Below are 16,657 nucleotides of genomic sequence, written 5' to 3'. Positions count from 1 at the left end.
TTCTATTGTTTGCAGAGGAGGAAGGTGCACTCTCTCCTGACATCTCACTCCTATAAAGTATTTCATACCCCTAACCTTTTGCCCTTATTTCTTTTTCTCCAGACCATGGTGTGGGTTTCTATTTTGCAATGTTAATATTTTCCCAGTAAATTGAAAAGTGAAAGCATCCTATGTGTACCCACCCAGGTCATTCTGACATGCATATCTGTAACTACAAGAAGAAAAAGAGAGAACAGGTATATGTATAAACATAAAAAACTTGTTATTTTAATGTAAGTTTATTCCCTTACCAGAAAGTTCAATGCCATCAGTACAGGTTTTTCTCACTGTTAGATAGAATGCAACTCAAGAAACTTAACTAATCCTAACCCCCAACTGCCTGCGATTGGCTACACTTCTGTTCCACAACCCCAATCTATCAAGGGAAACCTCAAAAGGAGAAAAACATAAAACTAATGGCACTAAAGGTGGATGATTCATAGAGCAATGTCGTTGCATTTCAAATTTCCAACATAATATACTGAAATCCTCCATGTAAGAGAATGAAGCTTTCACAAATACATAAATATAGCATATCTACTCTCATCTACAGAAATAAGGTTTGAGATGCCAATTAAAACCATGGAGACATATCTTTCTGACATTTGATATTTTCATATTTAAGAAACCCTTTTACTATTTGAACAAGGGGCAAAGAAAGGGTTTCACAGGAAAGTTAAATAGGGTACCAATTATCACAGTACTTTGGAAATCCTCATAAACAAGAAAAAAAAATATGCCATGCACACCTGCAAATCGCTCAGGTTTTTTCCTGCGGCAACCGAAACCAAAAGTTTCTTCTTTGAAAACACCGCTTCAACTGTAAAACCACCTCCTTAACTGCAATTGCAAAAAACTCATACTATAAGTAGGCAAAAGAAAGGGCAAAATAGTGCTCTATAGGACATTTTCACCTAATTGATTATCATAAAATTTAATACCAATTCCTGATCATTTCTTCTCTGAATTGTCTTATTCTGGGAAGTATCATCGAATAATGGCTATATCATTCCACTAGGGAAATGAGGAAGATTCTTAGGAAGCTAACGTCCTGGCCAGGTTGGGGTTTATTGGAAGGAAAGGGATCAAGTTTTTTTGGACACGGGAAGTGCAAAACAGGAATTGACAGATCTAATCATTACCCAAGCTGCTTATGTGGTAAGTCTTTTGAAGATCTCAAAGGCATCAGATGCATAGTACTATATCTCGTGATATATCGGTATCTCGGGCCTACCGAGATATCCGAAATATCCAAAATTTCGTAGAAATATTACATTTTTTCTGCAATATTTCGGGAGTCCATCTCGGTGGGTATTTGGCCATATCTAGGCCTGATACTTCATGGACACCCTTATTTAAGCTAAATAAACACATTTAAACCTTCATATTGCAAAAAAAAATGAACTCAAAGTGGCGTTTTGGGTTTACACCCTTGATTGACTGAATACGGTCGGACCCTGTTGTATAAAATAGTTAAATACATATTGTTTAAGTACTAAAAGACATAATAAGAAATTTAAACAAAGTAATGAAACAAAAATAAAGTCAAATGTAGCCTTTAGTTTAAGCTTTAAAGTTTAAACTCATAAAGTCATAAGTGCATAAGTCATAACTCATAAACTTCATAATAGTCAATTGTTCAATACTCAATACACAAAGTATTTCTACAAAATTTACCAAAATATACTGCTCAATACACAGCATTTCTACGAAATATACCAAAATATCGCCGAAATTTGAACTTTTTTCATTTCGGAAGCCCATCTCATCTCTGTAGTGTCGAAATTACTGAAATTTCGGCGATATATCGCAAAATTTTGTACCATGATCAGATGTGATGAGATCACTAACATGCTTCATGGAGATTGGGAATATATGGTCCCCACTGATGCAGGTTTCCAGCAGAAAGTAGGAAGAAAAGATTTTCCCTCAATTTGGTTTGGTTCACCTGGTTCAAACTAACCCCTGACGATTCAAGATTGATTCAAGTTAGACTCAATTTTAACATAAGTATTTTTGGATATTCTATTGTAAAGGGAAATTCTATAAGCCCGAATGATGCAGATCCAAGTACCTGCAAGAGGAAGAAGAAGAAGCCCTAAGATTAGGGCCTAGTATTTGGAGCCTTAGTTTATTACTTAGTTTATTCAGCTTTAGTTATTTCCCATACTTGGTTTATTTTTCAGTTTAAATGTAACTTAAATTGAACCGGTTCAGCCTTGGTTCAATTTAAGTGAATTACTCCTATTGGTTGATAGGTTCTTATTTCCTATTGGTTACTTGGAAATCTTTTAAGTTTTAGTTTTAGTTTTAGTTTTAGTTTTAATTAAAGTGTTACACCCCTTCCACGATTTATGTGAGGGAGGTATTTAGATTGTATTAGGATTTGGGCCCATGGCCATATTATAAATATTAAAATCGTGGGAGGCTCTCCCACAGTTTAGATTAAAAATTTTTCAGTTATGTTTGCATGCCATTGCTGCTGCTCTGCTCCTTTGTAAGTGTGCCTTGTGGATCTCAAGGTGAAGGGATGGGTGGACCTCCAATCGACTCCTTACAACTATTAAGATCGGGAGGCCCTCTTATTTCTCTGCTTCAAGCTGCTGCTATTGGATCTCTGCAAATCCAGTAAGTTAAATTTAATTTCCTGCAACTACCCTTCTTCTTCTAATCCTCCAACCTAAGCCTACCTTCCTACATTCGATCCCCTAAGCCCTAGCTCCATCTATAACCTGTTCAGCCCAATTCCCTCCATCAATCCCATCTAAACTTCATCCACAGCAACCTTACCATCTCCCCTACACTCAACAGCAACCTCTGCCCCATCCCATCAACAAACCCTAGAATTTCCAAATAGAATTTCCAAATCTCATACTTTTAACCATCCATTCAGCCCCAAACTCTGACCAAGTGTTCTTCCCCATTATTGGAAGACTCGATCAGAACCCTAGCCCTAAACTCCCATCCTAAACCCTAAAACCCACCTCACTTACCTTACCCAAAACCCAAAACCCTAATTTCCTAAATTTCTAATTCTCACTCAAACCCTAACAAACCTATACCATTAGACTCCTAAAACCCGGCCTACCTTTACCAAATAAGATCCAATCCAATTTACCTAAACCTAACCCTAGTTCTGTCCATATTTCCTAATCCTGCCCCAATTGGCCAGCAGGCTGTGAGATCCTGAGTCACCTGGCTCCTAGTAGACCCTTGTCTATCTAGGACTACATTACCGAATATGAGGGATTTGAGTCTCATATGAGATTAGGTGTTAATTTCTATTTTATAAAGTTTCTATTTCCTGATTCTGAGTCTGTCCAAGGGCGTACCCAGTGCACAAGGCTCCTGCCACTGCGGGGTCTGGGGAAGGTCATATGTATGCAGCCTTACCCCTGATTTCACAGAGAGGCTGTTTCCAGACTCGAACCCGTGACCACTTGGTCACAATGGAGCAACCTTTACCGTTGCACCAAGGACTGCCCTCCCTGAGTCTGTCCAAGGCAAGGTTATAAACACATGTACAAGGCTAGGCCCTCACACACGATTTGAGTAATGAAAGTTAGCTTTTGCCTTTGGTTCTGTGGTGGTTCAGACCTCCCTGCTATGGTGATTCAGTAGGTTCTTGGTGGTGATTCCAAGGTAGTGTTTCAGGTGGTGATTCCTGAACACATATGTCCTTCTTGTCTTATCTTTTCTTCTTTCTTTCTCCTCTTATCTTTCACTGGTTCAGGTCAGTTTTCATGTTCATCTCTATCCTGCGAATGTCTGCTTGAATGTCTGCTTCTTATACTTGCTAATTCTGATTCGTCTTCATTGTCACCAACCTGTTAACAAAGACTTTTGTTTCATTGCCCTTAGTTTCTAATCTGGTATACTGTTTCTAGTCCCAGGTCGAGCCATCGATTTCAGGAAAGCCCATTGCTGCTCTGTTTTCTGCAGTCCTGACTGAAACTGATTGATCTTCCAATTCTGTTTCTACAGCTGTTTCAGTTTCTATTTTCTATTCTTCATTAGTTTCTAAATCCGGTTTCTATTTCTGGAAGTTTCTTCTAATCTTTAATTTCTAAATCTGATAGTTACTATTTGGGTAGTCTCCAATTTTTAGTGGATTCTATTTTAGTAATTAATAATTTTGGAAGTTAAATTATGTATCTGGTTTCTAATTTGGGAAACTTCATAATTCAAAAAAGGTTTCATACCTTTGAATCTGACCGTGAATTCAAGAAGGGTTTCATATCTTTGAACCCGACCATCCGATTTCTTTTAAGCCTTTGATGGTTTGTTCTCTTTGACAAAGACCAATCGAACAAGGTCATCTGCTCATCTGAACCGTCTTTATTTTGCTATTGAATTTCTTCAAATTCTGATTTCGTTTCTAATCCCTACAATTCTAGATTTACATGAGGTTTTCTAACCCTAATCCTTAGGTGATCTAGAAACCCATTACCCACCAGATAGGAACACAACCAATTCAATTTTGGCAGTAGTGCTTTTGGCAAATCAAACTATGAGAGACAGGAGAAGCATTGAGCCATGCTTCAAAATCTATTGGGCCTGACTTTTCTTCTCCTACCAGAATTGCAGATTCAGTGATGGCCAAACCAAAGGCATTAGTATTTTGGTTAAAATGGACCAATGCTAATGACTTTATTTTGAGCTATGAAAGGCTTGTTCTGCCTAACGATTTGCTAGACCAAAAAAACAATAAAAATAGGTCTATATTGTTTGATTTCCCTGAGAGAGAGCTGTTCTGTCAATCAATCTAGGGACTGAGTTTCATGATTGATCAATATTAAAAAAAAAAAAATAAGAGCAGGGAGTTGGTCTGCTGGGAGCTTGTGCAATCCAGAGCTGATGAAAACTAGAAGAGAATCTGAATTTTCATAATTTGGCAATTCTAACTGGTCCTTGCTAAAAACTTCGACATCATTGTGGTCAGATTGGATTTAGAAGGATGCAAAGTCCAAATAGGGAATCTTTCAAGCAATTTTAGTTTAGTGCCTATTGCATAAAAATTAAAAATAAAAACAGTGATTCCAAAAATAGGAGAAACAGAGTTCAAAAGAGAAAATTAACCAACAGTGAACCTTGCCATACCAAGCAAAAAAACTCAACTCGAGCAATACTAACTACCTAACCAACTTACAAACAAACCATCAAAAAATGCATGCAAATTGGAGGGATGAAGAAGTACCAAGAAATATTCTCAAAGGTGGAAGCTGTTCCCGAAAAAAAAAAAAGGATGTTTAAAAGATGACCAAAAACCCCACCACCTTGTCCAATGAACTACAAAGTGATTGTTAGTCGCACACTATTACTGACTACCAACTGGTCAGAAAAGGGGAGGAAAGTTATCAATACATCTTCAGTCATCAGCATGTACATGCCAATAACCTAATCCATTCTATGAGACATGCAAACCTTAATGTAACATTGGTGCTGAAGAACCACATAGATCAAAGAAACAGATCCATGACAAAATTATAATGCTTTATCCCCTTGTTTTTAGCATCAAAATCATAAATAAGATACTCAATACAAATGTTTTATACCCTCGCTTTTAGCATTAAAACCATAAATACGACACGAAATAGGATGTTTTGACACCAATTCTAGGGTAGTGAGCAGCTCCATGTAGATAATCAAGGAAACTAAATGGCTATTTGATGAGCAAAGGTTTTTTGTAGAGGAGTACCAACTTGAGGTTTCACAGAGAAAACAATCACATTGCTGTCTTCAACTACCTGCATGGTTAAGACACATAGAAGTTATATGGCTAGCAAGTCATGGAAACAGCAAGAACAATTTACTGTTGAAAAGGATCTGAAAGGTATACCAAATCAGAAAACAAAAACATACAGAGAAATGAACGATCAACATAAAGACGATAAACAGATGCAAAACCCACAGATATATGGGGAAAAAAAAAATTTTAAATTCAACCAGTGACACGACCAAAAGATCAAATTATACCTCCTGATTGGTATCGAAGACTTTGATACCAAGCGAAGAAAAGGCCTCCCTGCGACTAGCATCCTTATGAACAGCAGTTCGAATTCTGGAAGCAGGCAAGACGCCAGACTTCACCACTCCTTTAGCGATACTCTCCGCCAATTTTCCAGCTCCAATGAATCCCAAGTTGAATGTGTCGAGAGGAATCGGAGTCGCCATGGCTGCAGTTTCTTGAGACTTGCATTACCAAACTCATTCAAATTTCAAGAGCGCTCTTTCTTTCTCTGTCTACGGGCGGTAAGTAAATAGGATTTTCCCAATAAGCAAAACCCTAATAAAATCCATAATGAGAGTGGAGAGCTATTTATGATTTATTGGGATGAAGAGTTTTATTTTGACAAGGATTGAGATGAAGACGTGTAATGGTCATTATGCGGCAAACATTACTGAGCATATGTTGTAACGGCTCAAAACTAAGGGTAAAAGGGTAATTTCATATAATTTTATAAAATCCCTTCACATACAACGTTCCCTGGTCTTTTACAACAACTCTATTTCTCCGTAAGAGAGAGTCCCACCTCCTACCTCTGCTCAACTACTCTCTGCCGTCTCTCTCTCTACTACTCCTTGCCGTCTCTCTCTCTCTCTCTCCCTTCTTATTTACAATTCTATCTCTCCAAAAGAGATTACGGAAATCTCAAAGAATACATCAGGCGCTGCAAGGTTCTCTCTTTCTCTCCTCTCTCTCATGTCGTCTGTCTCTCTCTCTCTCTCTCTCTCACCCAAATATTTCATTTTGGCTTCAGGGAAGTACTGTGTTGATTTGTTTTGTTTCAGAGTTTAGGGAAAACATCATCTAGCCTTCAGTTTTTGAGGTGTGGTTATCTCTCTCCTCATCTCTCTATTTTTTTTCTATGATGAATGTCAGTGATTATGTTCTTACTGCATGAGTGTCATTGTCTCTCTAGGTTTATATATTGTACATTAGTCTTCGATTTTTCGCTACTACTTCCCCAGCTAATTCCTAGTTCTTTCTCCATTATGTTTGCTTGTAATCATTGAATCATCGTTGCAGTGAAGTTTTTATCTCTCAATCCAATTCTGTTTTCCCTTTCAATTGGGTGTAAGCCGATATGACTTCTGTGCCACGTCAGCATCAATTCAAAAGTGGTAGTATCCCTTTAGATAAGAATATTCCATTTATAAACTACTAACCGTTTTGGTAGTGGGAATAAGCACTCTACTAAGATAACGTCTTTGATGGGAGGAGTTATCCAAGTGAGAGTCTTAAAGAGGTTGGACTCCCTGGTTTTAAAAGGATACACAACGCACAACCTATCCATCGTGTGTAGTGCGATTAAGAGTGAGAGACCTTTTGAGAAACCAAAAGAAGTTCGAGCAGACTGCAACTGTGCTTCTTCATCAAAGTTCGTGATAAGGCAAGCCAAGAATGATTGGATCAAGAATGGCGAATCTCGATCCTAATGGTGGAGGTATGTTCCGTGTACTCCACCTTTATTAAATTAATTTTTTTACAGGTGGTATCAGAGCGGGAGATTACGTCTCCTATCCATCGAAACCTTAGCATGATAATGGTTATCCGACTGTGATGATCAATTTTGATTCACCGTTTCTTTTGCAGCCTTACATGAGCCTTTATGTTTAATATGTGTATTATCACTGTTGTGAACCATTTGATTGAACAATGGAGATCTTGGGTTCTCTGTTAAATAGTCCTTATTTTGTTAGAATCTTTAAATATCGAGTTTTGGGGTTTTAACCTCTAAGGCAAGGACTTTTGATAGCCGTTGCTGCCCATTGCGGTGCTTTCCAGTAGCATTACAAAGGGTACTACCTACATTAAGTTCAATTAAAAAAAAAGTGATTCTGTGATCAACGGCGTTTGCCAACGATCATTAATGGCAGAAATCCCATCGTCATTGATATGATCGACGATGTTTTGGGGTAGGAAAGGGTAGCAGGTTGCGGCTTTACCGTTGTTTTGGGCGAACCAGAATAGGACGTTTTCAGGGGATTTTCTCCCTGCGTTTTTTCTTGTCCTGCATTTTTTTGAATTAAAAAAAAAAATGTAACTCATATTCTGTCGGCATTGGCCGGCGACCTTTGGCAATACCGTCCGGTGACCATGGGGCTGCCATGGTCGTTGCTCGCATGTGCAGCAACCATGGCAGCAGCCATGGGCGAAGGGCTTGGAATCGTTCGCAAGGAAGAAGATGGGGATAGACCCCATAATTTTTGGTTTAGGTGAGGGCTTTTAGTCTTTCAAGTGGTTAAAATAACTACTTATGACATGTGGCATTGTCCCATTAGATGAGAATAAAAAGGTGATTTTGCATGATTTAAAACGTACCAACTGGGTATGTAATTTGCAAATTAATTGAGGGCATTGTTGTCTTTTAATAGGAAAGTTAAAACTGCTTACCACATGTCAAGTTCTCATATGAGGGTATTTTAGTGATTATTGAAAGACTAATAGTGGGTCGTTGCATAATTCGTATTTTGAAAATTTTGGATTTTAAAATTCGAATTTTGTTGTTGTGAGCCTCCCACTACCTTGTGATTGCTAATGTGCACTGAACCGAATCTGACCCACTAACTCGAATTTGAGATCCATTTTGATTGACCCGATCCAGTGTTGACCGTTGACCGAGTAGTTTTGGTTCAATTCTGGAACTGGTTCAAGTTTGATTCTTTTGGTTTATAAACTGATTTATATATACAATTTTGGTTGCATGAATTATATAAATCTTTTTTTGAAGAAACATTTCAGTGGAAATGATTTTGTTATTAGTTTCTGAAAAGTACTTCTATGAAGTGTTTCTGACAAAAATGTTCAAGGAAAACAGTTTTAGAAAAAAAAAAATTTCTGAAACATTTAGGACTGTTTTTGGACTCTTTTTTAACCAGATTTTTACCTCAAATTTTGAGGGTACTTTAGAACAGTGAGAGTACACATTGTGGTTCTTTTGAGGTATAATTTGTGCTCCATGAAATGAGAGGAACACATTAAGCTAAAAAATTGAAAGACATTTGGGTATGTTTGGCTGCATTAGACTATATTATGAACAATTGGTGAATCTTTACTTTATTTTAATGTTATGAACATGCTGATTTATATTATTATTATAATTAAAAATGGGACTAATTTTTTTCCGCCATTAAAAAATGGAACGGAGGCTCCAGTAGCGTAACTGACTACTCCATCTGCTTTTGGCTTGAGTTGTTTTGCAAGTATGGACAGAGATGTAAACGGATATTCGAAAATTCGTATTTGATCAGCATTCGTGTCCGTTTAAGAGAATCTGAATCCATCCGAAACTAATCGGATACGAATATGATAATCCTCCTATCCGACCAATTATTATCCGATTCGTTTAGCAATTTGATAGTAATAAAATATCTGAAATAAGCCCATGCTGTGTGGAAAGAACTTAAAGAACATTATTCTCGGAGTAATGCCCCACGTATTTTCCATCTCAAATGTTCTATTTCCACCATTCAACAGGGTACTGACACCCTTCCCGCCTACTTTACACGGCTCAAAATGTTATGGGACGAACTTTCCTATGTACCAGTTCCTACTTGTTCGTGTGGTCCCCATGCGGCCTTGCATTTCACCATTTAACAGGAACGGGTTTACCAGTTCCTCATGGGCCTTTTTGATAGTTATGGACCTCTTCATTCCAATATCCTGACCATGGATCCGCTTCCTGACATCAATCGGGCTTACCATCTCCTTCTTCAAGAAGAACAACAATGTTCTTTGACTATGTCCTCTACAGTTATTGATTCGGTTGCTATGACTGCTGGTCAGACTCTTACCGCTCCCCAGGATCATCGCAGTTCCAATCCCAGTCTGCGACAAAGCAGAGGGCGTCCTTGGTGTGACCATTGCAAAACTCATGGCCAAACTCGTGCTACCTGCTGGCCCCTTAATGGATATCCTCCTGGCCATCAGTCTTGTTGTTCCCATGGTGAAGGTTATGTTGTCATTGTTGGCAACACAGTCATGGTATTTGTTTTGGTGGTTTGAAGCTTCTTGGCATCTTTCTTGGAAAGAGAAAGAGGAGAGAGTGTGTGGGCCCATGCCCAAATCCATGTAAGAGATGTGATAAAATTGTCTCTTGGACAAGACTCTGGGCATTTGTGAAAGTGAGGTGTCCTGTTGTTAGTTTTCTTGTACAACAGTACTTCAAGTACAGTGGTGGTCAAGCAGCTTTGGAGGCCTAGAAAAGTGTGTTAAAGAGAGATAAAAGAGATGGGGTTTGTGCAACGATGTAGAGAAACATTTTCTCTATGGATCCCACTTGTCCACATGGCAAGAAAGTCCACATGGAATTCTAGGTGCATCCCATAATGTGGCTTGAGAGTCATTGTAATGCAAAATTTTGGGTGAACTCTTCACACTGAGAAATATTTCAAGGTTTATTTTTTTTATGCTCTTTGAAACCAGTACCCTGTAACAGTATTTTGAATTTTTCGGAGGCTTTTTGGTGGAATCCATCCGTACAGATGGAAGGCTGACGTCGAGAGGAGTCCAGCCATATGTGGCGCATCCCATTTGGCCATGTGTGCTGCTCGTGGTTGACGTGTTGGTTTTGAGAAACTGTCCTGCTATGAACGTCTGAGATTTAAAGATTGTATGGATTTTAAATCTTTCTATTTGATTGGCTGGCACATGATTTCTCTGAGTTTCAATGTTGTATGTGATCTGTTGTTGATCCTATGGTCTTGATTGATTTAATTTGGTGGTAATCAACGGCGATGATCAAAGTTCCTATATTAGCTGCTGTGAATTATGCACATGCGTAATTGAGGATTTTAAATAGTGAAATTTTTTATTGTCATGAGCCTCATCCGATTGGGTAGATCGGAATTTTCATCTAATGGCCACGTCTTAATCATGATATCTGATGACGATTGTGCGGCTGATAGTAAAGGTGTGTTAATACGTACTTTCTCCATGCTTCGTCAACGCGTAAGAGTCTTCAAAGACTCCCTTTGGAGCCCTCGCACTGCCTAATCTTGTAATGGACTTTCTAAAGGCTACATAGATCGGATTAGGGCGAGTAATATATGCTTTTCACTCAGTTTTTCGAGAGTTACACTCTTATAACCTCAGAATTTCATTTTTACGACTCCAAAAGAAAAATTGCACAGCAGAAGCTCGGATCTCCTTGACTATGCATTGATTTTTTGGTGATTCTACATTGAATTTGCGTTGGAAATTGTACCTTGATGTTCTAAGCTTACGGAAACAGTGGAATGCACTTGGCAAAGCCCAAGTGAGGTATTTATCCCTCTTCTACTCAATGTGTTTGATGTATTGCTTAAATGAATGAGGTTGTGTTACATTGAGTGTATTTGGGTGAGGGATACTTTGTAAGTCACTGTGTGCATGCTTATTGTTTGATGAATTGCCACAGTGACATGAAACAATTGATGGGTATGTTATAAACCCTTTTTTTATTGTTTTTGAATTGCTATGTTGTCTGAGGAGTATAAAGACACAAACATATGATAAGTCCACAGTGTGAGGCACTCTGTAAATCCCAGTGAGGGTATTTCCAGTGAGGAATTAGTGAGTTTAGCCCAATGAGGACACTCCGTGGATGTAAGCATCCTGCCGAACCACATAAAATTACTGTGTATTGTGGATACCTCTCTTACATAGAAGTGCTTGTGTGCAGGGTGGTTGAGTACATTCGGTAGACTCCTTTCCCTATTGTGTTTTGTTGTTGGGAAGAGGAGTGAATGTGTTGTTGATTGTGCTTGTGCTTGAAACTGCTGCCAAGGGAAAATAATTGTCTGAGTAATTCAGAAGAAAAGTTTTTGGTAGCACTGGTTCACCCCTCCCCTCTCAGTGCCTCGGAACTTCAAATCTCGTTCTCGTTGACCTTCTCAAGTCTCCCATACTAGTTGTGATTCTACATTCAAATCCTTGGCCCAGGCTGCTATTGCCACTAATGCACCAGTCAATGGTCTTACTAATGATCAAGTTTAGTAACTGTTATCTCTTTTGAACACGAGTTCTTCTTTGACTAGTGCCAATCTCGCAGGTACCGCAACTCGTCTTTTTGTTTTAGGTATGACTTCTTCCTCTTGGTTATTCGACAATGGGGCTTCCGACTATATGACATATGACCTATCCAGTCTACCCTTGACCAACACCTAAACCGCCACCCACACCTCTCCGGTTTGCTCACCCAATGGATTCACTCTACCCGTGACTTAATTGGGCCATAAGTCTCTTAGTCCCGATGTCACTTTTCATGATGTTTCATTTGTTCCATCTTTTCAATTTAATTTAATTCCATCAGTAAATTAACCAAATCTTTGAACTGTGTTGTCATTTATTCACTACTTTTTGTGTCTTACATGACATGTCAACGAAGCGGCTGATTGGGGTGGGAACGATGCGTGATGGTCTCTACTACTTCCCTCCCTCTTCTTCGGCTTCCTTGGTTTTACCTGCAGCCTCTCCTGTTCATCGTTCAGCATCCTCCACCATTTGACACATGCAGATTGGTCATTCGTCCAGTGATCGTCTTTCTCGTATTTCTCATTTTCTTTCTGATAGGTAGTCATTGTGACCATAGTTAGCAAAAACTGAAACAACAAAAAAAGGAAACGGATGGTACGGGTTTTAAACGGTAATAAATTACAAACAGACTCTCAAATCAAATGATAAAAAAATAGAGAACAGTAAATATTAGCCGGGCTTAGTGGAAGGAGTCCCTTATCTTATGTTTTCTACCTTTACCCTTTGTAATCGGTATCCCTACCACATTCGATTTAGACTTCCACATTAATAGAAAGTCTATATCGCATGTGATATGGATTCCATTCTTATCCCAATTTCTTCCTTTGTTTATCATTATTGTAATCTGTATTTATTCTTCACAAATCTCAATGAACTACCGAGCTTTTCAAGCTAAATTACAATCCATCAGTAAAAAATGGAAAACGAAAAGTACGGATTTTAAACGTGTATATTTAAAAAAAAAAAGGCACTATTCTCATATAAGTTGAGGAATTTTTACTTAAATATCTGCTTCTAATGTTCAAAACAATAGTAACATCCAAAATTAATCAATATATATTCTACAACCCATTGTAAGTTCCAAGACATGTCATCTAATATCATTCAGAATATCTCATCCAATATTATTCCCAATTCATACACATAATGTCCAAAGTCTTGTTAGCAATGTGACTTGGCATGGTGTTGCTCATTGTTGTCAACACAGCCAACACACTCATGGAGTGATGTATGTTCAATTTGAGTTGTAAAACATTGCTTTAGAAACCCTTTTCAGTAGATGGATCAATTTGTATCTCAATTTTTCAGGGTTCATGCATTGACCTTGAGTTGAAGGTGATATCATGAGAAATGTAGTCTTCCAAGCCAACTTTACATCGCTGAAAGAATCAGGTCGATCGGAGTTCGAGAGAGAGAGATTGGTCAATTTAGCGAGTTAGTGCGGATGACAAGCAATTCTATACAAAAAATAGTAATATATATATATATATATATGAAAACACATTTTAAATGTGTTTAAAACGGAAAAAGGGGGCCTAAAATGACCTTAGGAGAAGTGGTGAGGAAAGGCATGTGTAGTTTAGGTCTTGTGTCTAATATGATGTTGAATAGAGTTGATTGGAGGGCAATGATCTATGTAGCCGACCCCAGTTAGTTGTTTTAGACTGATTTGTAGCTATGGTTATTATATTTCATTTCCTTTATTCTTATTTTAATCGTTTTTTATTTATTTTAGTTATTGTGTCCTTGTAAGGATCTGTGTAGCCGACCCCATTTAGTTGGGATAAGGCTGAGTTGTTATTGTAAAATGGAAAGGGAGGGGGGGTTGACATTTTTACTGTATGTTTGGAAAAGAAACGAGAATACGAGTTTGAAATGGAAAAAAATGGCAACACCGTTTAAATGCATTTTTGCTAACTATGATCGTGACAAATAGCCAAAGCACAAGATTTGACAAGGACCCCTGGAAATATATCAAACCTAGTTGGTCTTCCTCACATGGGCAAAAAAAAGGGGGAATGATCGTTATCCTCTCATAAGAAGCGGTCTTTGTAAAGCAACGTCGGTGTAACGCAGAAGGCCATGCGGCACAACGGGCCCCACATGATGCACATGGCCTCTGCGTTACCGCACGATGCGTTACAACACCGTGCTGTAACAGGAGAGGATAAAAATTGGAGGGGGGGAATGCAGACAATAAAGAGATCCCTAACTTGGTTTTTTCCTCTAATAACTAGCCAAAATGCTTTACAAAAGGGGATCGTCAAATGTGATGGGGGGAAAATCTGAGTCAAACGAAATCACATAAATTTTTTTGGCAAAGATTTTCTTTCACCACAAGTGAATGGAATCCCAACATTAGGACGTCATAATAACATGTCTCTTGTCTACAAATGTCCGAACTACCATCCTCACTGTTTTAGGGATTCCATCTGAGTGCGAGTGAAAATATTCTCTCTTCTTCTAGCCTTAAGGAATTTTACTTATGTGAAGTCATAATAATATACATGTCTTTTGACCAAGGAATTGTTGGGATTGAGAAACAACTTTCTCTTTCTGATGTGAGTACCTTATGTATTCGGTATGTGTAAGACCAACAAGGACAAAAATAAAAGAAAAAGAAACAATCATACAAGAGAAGAGATGTACGTGGTTCGGCAATACCGCTTACGTCTACATAGTGATTCGATCTTCCACTAAGAAAAAGAGAAGAAAACACTAGTATAGCCTTGCAAGTTGTCTCCCAAACCCAAGTCCCCTGTATACCCTCTCTCTCTCTGCTCTTCTTGCTTTTCACTTTCTAAAAATGGAAGACATTTCTCTTCTTTTATAGATTCCTCTTCTTTGACATTTTCTCTCCTTAGAGAAAACCCACTACACATTTCTTCCAAAACGTCTTTTGGGAAACTCTACATTGCTTAACGTTATGTGTGTAGCAAATTCTTGTACCCACTCTTACATTTTTTGTGGTGATCTAAATGAGATTTTTTTTATGAGGTATGTGATGGTAGCTGAGGGTTGTCCATCACTAATCTTGTTTGGGGCTGTGGTACGACCCGACCAGACTAAAAGAAGTATTTATATGTTTTTATTGTCTTGTTGTGTAAGTAAGTAAAACAAGTGAGATTAGGGGATTTTTGAGTTAAGGTTTTTTTTTTTTTTTTGGAGAGTTCTTGTTGTGACTTTTGGTGTTTGTGAGAGATCTCTAGGGGATTTTCGAGTTAAGGTTTTTGTTTTTTTTTGGGAGAGTTCTTATCGTGACTTTTGGTGTTCGTGAGAGATCTCTAGTATATTTTTCTTCCATTTCATAGTGAATCATCTTCAGCTTCGCCCCTGGATGTAGCACATCACATTGGTGTGAACCACGTTACATCTCTGTATCATCTTTTTTCCTTTTTTTTTTTGTTTTTTGTTTTTTGTTTTCTTCATGTTTCTTGGTGTTTACATTAACACTTAATGACTTCAACTACCAACGACTTCCACTTGCTTAGAATACCGGACCTTGTTGAAGCTAGACTTCACTCTTCCACTTACTTGGAAGACTCAACTTCTTTTGAAAGTGTCAACCACTTGAAGACTTTTCACCTTCCATTTAAAGGGGCAACCCAACTAGGCCATTGAACCAATGCATCAATTGGTCTACATAAAAGCCATCAAACCCAACAAGAAGAACCATGAAATTAAACTTTTGGGGAGCACAAATGATTTATGTAGATCTATACAAAATGTGTTTTCTAGGTTCAAAAACCCATCTTCAATGCAAGAATCGATGATCTATGTACATCTACATAATGTGTTTTTTAAACTTGAAAAACCATCTTCAACGGGATAAATGTGCTGCATACTTGGTGTACACGTTCCCTCCCTGATATGTTTCACACATTTATTCTCAAATAGTCGGTAGAACTGAAATTAAATTTACTAAAATTGATGTGAATGTTGTTTTGAAAATCAAATTTGTAAAATTCAAAACTAAATTAAAACTAAGTAAAAGCTAATTAGCAAAGAGGTGAATTAATGAGAAGAAACTGTCCTTAGGCTTTGAATCCATTTTGGTTTTATTACTTAATTTTTTGCGCATACTTCGGTCCACTAAAACTACAAGTTTCAATGCAACCACAAAAAGAAATATGATTCTAGGCTACCCTAAGTATAATCTATCTTGTCAAACACTATCGTCTATCGCTTTCGCTTAGCATGCTTAGTTTGATTGGTTAAAGGCTATCTTCGGTGTTTGCCAAAAATCACATACAGAGAAATCATTGTTTGAATAGAACAAGTGAATCACAGAGACAAATATTTTAAACTGATTTAACTATTAAAAATCATCCACAAGGGAAATGGTCTTTAACATCAAACAATCAAGTATGCTCTACAATCAGAAATCTAATAATAATAAATTTAAATTTCATATAAACCTAAGGATAGAAAGGAGACTTAGTCGCTAATGGTGCGGGTCGATAGGAGGACGCTTTGGAGACGATGATCCATAGGGTCAAAACACAAAAGGCTGAATTGATGCAATGTTAATTGATGGTGTTCAATGGAGACATTGGATGGAGGTGTGCCTGGCGATCTCTGTGAATTGCTGTCTAGGAA

General features: G+C 37.9%; 1 protein-coding gene across 1 annotated transcript in view; it reads right to left on the bottom strand.

Annotated features, from left to right (window-relative positions):
* The window catches only part of LOC122666921 (pyrroline-5-carboxylate reductase-like), a 28,070-nt gene extending 21,816 nt beyond the window's left edge, over positions 1–6,254 (bottom strand). The window contains 4 exon segments of the mRNA XM_043863035.1: positions 789–853; positions 856–879; positions 5,738–5,786; positions 6,016–6,254. Coding sequence (XP_043718970.1) covers positions 789–853; positions 856–879; positions 5,738–5,786; positions 6,016–6,213 — 336 coding nt within the window. The 5' untranslated portion in view covers positions 6,214–6,254.
* Positions 6,255–16,657: the final 10,403 nt, after the last annotated feature.

Source organism: Telopea speciosissima, chromosome 7, assembly GCF_018873765.1.
Source record: "Telopea speciosissima isolate NSW1024214 ecotype Mountain lineage chromosome 7, Tspe_v1, whole genome shotgun sequence".
Lineage (NCBI taxonomy): Eukaryota > Viridiplantae > Streptophyta > Magnoliopsida > Proteales > Proteaceae > Telopea > Telopea speciosissima.
The sequence above is the reverse complement of the archived record's forward strand: the minus strand, read 5'-3'. Positions and strand labels throughout refer to the sequence as shown.